The 7310-nt window shown below is 36.6% G+C and overlaps 1 protein-coding gene across 1 annotated transcript in view; it reads right to left on the reverse strand.

Annotated features, from left to right (window-relative positions):
- LOC109844529 (monogalactosyldiacylglycerol synthase, chloroplastic) overlaps positions 1234-7310 on the reverse strand; it is a 10115-nt gene continuing 4038 nt past the window's right edge. The window contains exons 4-8 of the mRNA XM_020413637.1: positions 6889-7030; positions 5114-5338; positions 3929-3991; positions 3774-3848; positions 1234-1581 (exon numbers count right to left, since the gene is read on the reverse strand). Of these exons, the coding sequence (XP_020269226.1) occupies positions 1342-1581; positions 3774-3848; positions 3929-3991; positions 5114-5338; positions 6889-7030 (745 nt within the window). The 3' untranslated portion in view covers positions 1234-1341. The remainder of the gene's footprint in view (positions 1582-3773; positions 3849-3928; positions 3992-5113; positions 5339-6888; positions 7031-7310) is intronic.

Below are 7310 nucleotides of genomic sequence, written 5' to 3' on the forward strand. Positions count from 1 at the left end.
GCGCCGGCGGAGACGTCGTAGATCGTGGATTTGACTGAGACGTAGATTGGCTTGCTAGGGTTTGATCCGTTGAATTCTTGAAGTTGTTGAGAGGTGAGCTCCATTTTTTTTTTTTAATTATTAATTAATGGAGAGAGAGAGTGAGCGAGTGGGAGAGAAGGAAAGGGGTGTTGGGAGGATAAAAGGGGAATAATTTGGTGAGATGATGAGTCGGTAACTTTGCAAATATGGGCCTCGCTTATTTTTCATCTGTCTTGATAGGTCTTAGTAGAGCGTCTTTTTAGGGTTATTTGCACGTATAGCCCAAACTCATGGGTATTGGCGAAACTCTCCAAATCTTAGGCTTTGCAAAACTACCCTTCAAACTTCAATTTTGTGAAAAGACCTCACTAAAATCAACAAATCGTCAACTTAGTGCTAAACTTTTAAATTTTTATACTGTGATTACAGACTGGCTTATCAAAGTTGATGATTAATTGTTTTGATGGTAATTTCCTCCGAAATTAATGATTCGAGGGGTAGGCTTGCAAATAGTGAGTTCTGGAAGGTAATTTCATAAATGCGCATGATTTAAGGGTATATATATATGCAAATAACCCCTTTTTCAGTTAACAGATTTCTTTTTTTTTTAATAAAATAATCGAACCCAAAACTTCATATTAGACCCTCCCGACCATCCGGGGTGACCACGGATCCCTTAGCTAATAGATTTTAGTATAACATACGGTTGCTATTTTGATAAAATTCTTCGTAAGCTCGGTACGAACTCAATCTAGACAGTGGCCTATAATTAAATAGACGACCATCCATTAAAAATTGGATGGTGCCTTCCTCCATAAACTCTTTTCAATCTTTATTATGGATGCCAGACTTCCAATTCGCAGGCAGCATTTAACACCTGAGTAGATTTTTTTTTTTTTACTTCATCCTCTCTCATGATTCTTCTGGTAAATCGAATTGCACAACATATCACATTAAAGGATAGTAAACTCCTCGTTCATACCGAGCTCACCAAAACAAGCATGACAGCAAAAGATCTCCATTTACTCCTGCCTTGAAGATAATTTTCAACGTACCGTTTTATGTACTGATGTACATCGCGAAACTCGCGAAACCTGTGCATCTTGTTTCCCCCGCTCGTGTACATCGTAAAGTTTGATCGCATCTTCACGGTATTCTCTTGCGCCTTCATCTGTTCATGTATATAAAACTTGTACTACGTTCATATATAGCTTCAATGTAAATGCAAATTTTACCCAATAGGCCGTAAACTAACAAGAAGGCAGTAGCCACTGTGTAATGAAATTGATAAGAGAACCAAAATTTCAAAAGTTTTTGACGTCAAGTTGCACATGAAAGTTGAGGCACAAGAGCATTTCTTTGCCTGACCAACTCGTCGAGGTCATGAACAATTTTGAACACAGCATCTGGCCTTGCTTGCTTCAAACAGTTCTGAGACATAATTTTGAGCTCATCTGCTTTTGGACCAAACCATTCCGCAACTATTTTTGCAATCTCTTTTGGTGATTTTGAAAATCTTCCACATCCATTTTCTACAACGTAAGGTACATTGCCAACTTCCTGCAGTATTATACAGATTATACATCATTAGCAAGAAATATGATACTAATAAAGTAAATAGAAACCACAATTTGATGGTAATAAAGTATGTGCAAAAAAGCAAACACGCATGGAAAGGGGGGAAACATTCTGATCATACAGAACTACTCAATACTTTATAGAAGTAATCATCAATCTACAATCATGTAGCTTTGGAGATGGTTAGCTCTATTGCAACATACCATGTTTATTTTCAACATCATGGCCCAAGAAGTAAATATCTTTTCAATTAAGTTATAAACTGTTTAAGGGACAGGAAAAAAGTTGAAGGTTCCATGTTGCAACAGCAGCAGCAGCAACAACAAGCTTTATCCCAAAAAATTTAGGTCGGTACATGAACACTATGCTTCCTTCCAGTTCCATTAAAGGCCCTTCGAATAGTAGGGAACATTTTCAGTAAAATCGCAGTAATCGACCAGTTTGCATTACATCTACTACTAAATTTTTGAAAGAATTCAGATATTTTAAATGATCAAAATTTGGGATTCACAATCTGAACAACTCCGGTACTAAATATTGAGTATCTGAATGATGAAATTATCTGCACCCATGGCCGTGAGACAATGCACATATTCACAACATATAGAACCAAGATAGCAATGAGTGGAAAAAATTTGAGCCCATCATAAATATGACTTTATTTACAAGACACCATAAAGGCACAATAGTAAAAACCCAAATTGGCTTTGTGTATATTTTATCAATTGGCATGTTCAAAAATCATGGTTTAGCACGGTCAAAATTACTGCTTTTTTAGCAGGTAATGGATTGTGTATGAGCCTGAGAGCTCTTCAACAGATGGTTCTCACCTAAGAACAGTGCTTCAAGTTAAGCATAAAAAAAAGGCAAATGTTCTGAAACTTCAGTAAGTGAGACCCTTGACGATAATAACTATAACAAAATAGAAAAATATATAGCTAAATGTGCTGCATACGTGCATATAAAAAAGTACACAAGTGTTTTAACATGAATTACTAATTTCCAGGTCCAGTTGCTGGGGCATTTGTGCCCACCCATCTACAATATCAAATTCAAGGCTAACTTGCTTGTCCAGAGAGTGTCCACCTTCTATGGTGTTGATATTTTGATTACCTAGTAACTTGGGCTTTAAAGATAAATTATCCATATCAACTTGTTTGATTGATTGTGGTTTCATGTGTCATTTTACTTATACAACAGATATGAGAAGTGCTATAAAGTCGCACCCTCTATTTAACTTCAGCAGCTCAGAACAAAAGCAAACTCAATATGAAGACGATAATAAGGCAAACTCAATATGAAGACCATAGTAAGGTGCATGCCAAAGAGTGCCAGATTTTCAATTAAGAAATGATAGAAGTGATATGGCTGGTCTGGTTTTGGTTTGGGGAGTTCTCATCACAACTAAGTTTATTTGTGTGCGTGCGCATGTGCGTGTTTCATTTTAGTTCTCGAAAATTTCTGTTTCTTTCCATCTGTCAACAAGTTTTCAATTGATCACAATTAATAGTTTGTAAATGTTTCAAAATATCAAGTTTCATATTTCACAAGTCATGTTCTTGCACACTTACAATTTGTTCCAACCTACAACAATAACATAAAAATAAGAAAGGCCTCATCCTAAATTTTAAAGATGCCTAAGAATTTCCTCCCATCTATTTGGAAGGGCAAAAAAAAAGGCCTATACATAACCTTTCAACAAACCTATACATAACCATTCAACATCGTAATATCAGAAAACAAGTATCTCATGTGAAACAACATCCAACTCAAAGGCAGGCTCTAATTAGTTTGAAGACGTAAGCTGCAAGAGCAGCCTATCAAGCCATATATACCTTAACCTTGCCAAGATATGTTTTTACTCAGAATAAATGCAAATCAAAAGGTAATTAGACAAGAGAAAAGCCATGTTCAAATTAAATCAAGAGGAGTTCTAAAGGAAATACCATACAGCTTATAAATCACTTATCTAACTAATACAAAACGAAATTTGCAGGTTTTGTTCTTTGTTTACTATTAGTATTGCCTAATGCTTAATAGATCATGAAATCAGCCATATCCAAGCAGAATATTTCAACTTCATGAAAGCACATGGATTCAATTTGATGTGATTTGTGGAACTCACTTGAGCATTCAAAGACATGTTAATTAGAGAAAAGGCATAAAAATGGTACCTGGCCTGCAATATAATCATTTAGAATAATGGGGAGACCACGAATCATGGCTTCTGCAATAGTCCCCGGACCTGCCTGCAGATTAAACAACATACATTTTTATATTTAACATGTGCTGAACTGCACAAAAGAAGACTTTCTATTAGAGAACTTACCTTAGTAATAATGCAGTCGCAAGCACCCATACATTCTTCCATTTTAGTAACAAAACCCTTCACCTGGATATTAAGAAGAAAATCTGCTCAGAAACAGAAAGAATCCTCACAGATAAAAAGATTCTGGTGAAGAACTGAAAGAAATAGGGGTGAGCACAGTTCGGCCGACACCAAAATCACCGATAGAACTGCCCGAACTTTGGCAGTTCGGTTCGGTGTAGAATGTAATTTTGGTCGGGTCGGGTTGAGGAAATCACAGACCAAACTGTCCGCACCCGACCAAATATCCTTTGCAAACTTTTACACAAACGTGTTCGACCTTTAATTGCCACTATCAGTGGTAGGGTCACTAGGCGAGATTTTACTTTTCTTGGAAATGACAGTTGACAGTGAGTATGTCTAAGAATTTTCTATTTAATTGAAAGATCTAATTTAGTGGCATAGGATTAATATTTGGGATTGAGTGAGGGTGACAACTAGGAGAGGTTAAGGTGCACGCAACACCTATTGACAGATGTATATAGCACAGTTTAGGCATAGGGACTAGGGACGATTTTAACAAGTAAATTAGAGTTTTATTGATTTGTAGACTTTTGCCTCTTCCAAATGACTGTTGACTTGATTCATCTTGTCACGAGCGCATATTGTTTGGTCAGTTGATGTCTGCTGACATAATATTCAAGGTAACCAATCAAACCTCACTGCAGTAACCGAACCTATTGTTCCGTTCTGAGAAGCAATTGATGCAGTTTCGGTCTGGAAAATTTTGGCAAAAAGCCGACCGACCGACCGAGTGCTCACCCCTTGGGATAAACAATGCCTTTCACCTAGAAATCAATTAATCATCAGAGGTAGTAGCATCACTAAGGAAACTATACATTGACTACAAAAAAAAATGGCCAAGTTGCACAGAACTAGTCGCAGTATGTTTCATATACAATATGTCCTATAACAACTTTCCACATATGATAACCTACTCCATGCTTTATTCTTCCTTTTTCTTGTTTTGCAATATTTGTAGATGAACAAGGCCTTAATGGAGAACCACAAATCCAAAGACTGGACACAATATAACTTTATCAAGAATAAAGCAATAGAAAATTTAAACATATCAACCAACATTTATCTAGTATGAACCTCGAAATGTATAAATGTCAATAAAGTATCCTAAGAAAAGTAGAATACCTGCACAGGGATCTTCCAGTCAATTGCAAGCAGTCTATTAGCAAGCTTTTTATTCCGGCCACATATGACAAGTATCTGACCTATAGGACCTCCAAAATACTCATCATATAATAAGTTGCCGAGTGCACGTGCTGTGGCTTCAATAGGACCCATGCCTTCCCCTCCTCCCATCAGCAAAACAGCCGGTAAATGTTCATCCATCCCTAACTCCCTTCTTAACTCATCCTACTTACAGATGGAAATAAGCAACTGAAGGACCAGATTAAAGAGGATATCTATAAAATTGAACATAGAGAAAAATATTATCATACGGTTTTTTCCAGATATTAGTCCCTTTAAATCATTCATATTTTGAGACTAGTCCCTCAAATCATTGGAATTGCTATCAGGTCGCCCAAATCATACGTTATTTTGAAATTGGATTCTTTCGATATTAGTCTCCTAGATCTTTAGTATATCGATATTAGTTCCCCAAGTCATTGCATTTGATAATAGTCTCTCAAATCATCTTTAAATGTTAATATTAGTCTCTCTAGTTAGTTGGTGTTAAGATGGTGAGTGAAGATTCCATTTTCTTTATGTTTTTTCTTTCCTTCAGTTTAAATACCCAAAGCCACAATGGTTTAAACTTGTACCAGTTAAGACTCCCCAAACCCAAACCCGTTTAATTAAAACCAAACCCATCTCATTCATCTTCTTCCCCAACAGTCCCCTCTCCATCCCAGGGTTTGAGTTAGGGTTTGACGTCAAAAGTTGAAGCTTGACCACATCTTCATCCATGACCTCCCATTCATGCAAAGTCAATTAAATAAAAAACATGAGAAAAAAGATAGAACAGAGAAAGGAGAAGAGGTAGAAGAAGAAGAGAAGAAGTTTAGGAGGAATTAGTTTGGATTAATCATAATGCTTATCATTACATTTTTTCTCTTAACCATTATAGCCCTGTTACATCCACTACTGGAACACAATCTGTTTAACTAAAATACCCACGTCGTCACTACTTTGTTGGTTGTTTAATTCCATATCGCCAAAATTATCAGTCACCGAAGATGTTGCTATCTCCTTGATCTGGGCTGCCTGCCCCATTTGTTTACATAGGTCTTCACCTTCGCTAGGTTCAGCTCAGACCCCTGACATTTGAGTTAGGGTTTGAAATCTTATTGAATTTAAATTGGGCTAAGGTTGCGTTGGAAAGGGTGAGGTTGAGGGAGATGATGGCGAGGGTGGGTAGTCAGCAGAGTGGCGTGGGGTCTAGTGAAAGCAATATAAGGAGAGTGATCAGGATGGTAGAGAGGAGAATAAGCGAGAGCATGAGGTGTGAGGGGGGTGTGGAGTGAAAGAGGTGGGTTATAAGTTAATTACCCATTTATGGTTAGTCTAAACCCAACCATGGTTTACGGTTTTAAAGGTTGGCTTAACAGAAGACTAATATCAACATATTAAGATGATTTGGAAGAAATACAGTGATTTGGGGGACTAATATCAAAATACTAATGATATAAGGGACCAATATAGGAAAAACCCTTTGAAATTAATCCTGCCAATCAAGAATAGAAGTAGCAATTAGAGGGATTAATTTGAAACAAACTAATAAGAATTGAGGGACATAATAGTAATATGAATCATTTGAGAGACTAATTTCAAAACTACTTAGGATTTGAGCATAGCAACTTCAACGATTTGACAGACTAATTAGAAAATAAGAAGGATGTAAGGGACCAATATCAGAGAAAACCCTAATCATAAAAGTAATACTTCAAAGAAAATGTTGTTACCTTTAGCCGGACTGGTTTAACAAAAGAAGGACGTACTGGAAGACCATAGACCTTAATTTGGGGAGGCTGCAATCCAGCTTTTAATGCTCTTTTTGCAACCTCATTAGAAGGGCAATAACATCTTGTAACTAGTTTGTGGAACCTGAGGAGAACAATAATTATCAGACTACATCCAGTCTTCGAGAAAACCAACGTGAGGTACCCAAATATATGTGACATATGATACATTTAATTAAATTTCAATAAAAAGCATGGGTATTGAATACAGTGGTAAAGGAAGGAGTAACCCAGGAAGAAACAAAAAGATACAACTGCTTGTACAAACTTAAGTTTGGGGTTCCTGAAACACCAAAGCAGAAGGGTGGTTAAGTGACATTTTATTTCTTTATCTTCTTCAGTTTTTTTTTTTTTTTTTTTTTTTT

The sequence above is a fragment of the Asparagus officinalis genome, chromosome 1, assembly GCF_001876935.1.
Source record: "Asparagus officinalis chromosome 1, Aspof.V1, whole genome shotgun sequence".
NCBI lineage: Eukaryota > Viridiplantae > Streptophyta > Magnoliopsida > Asparagales > Asparagaceae > Asparagus > Asparagus officinalis.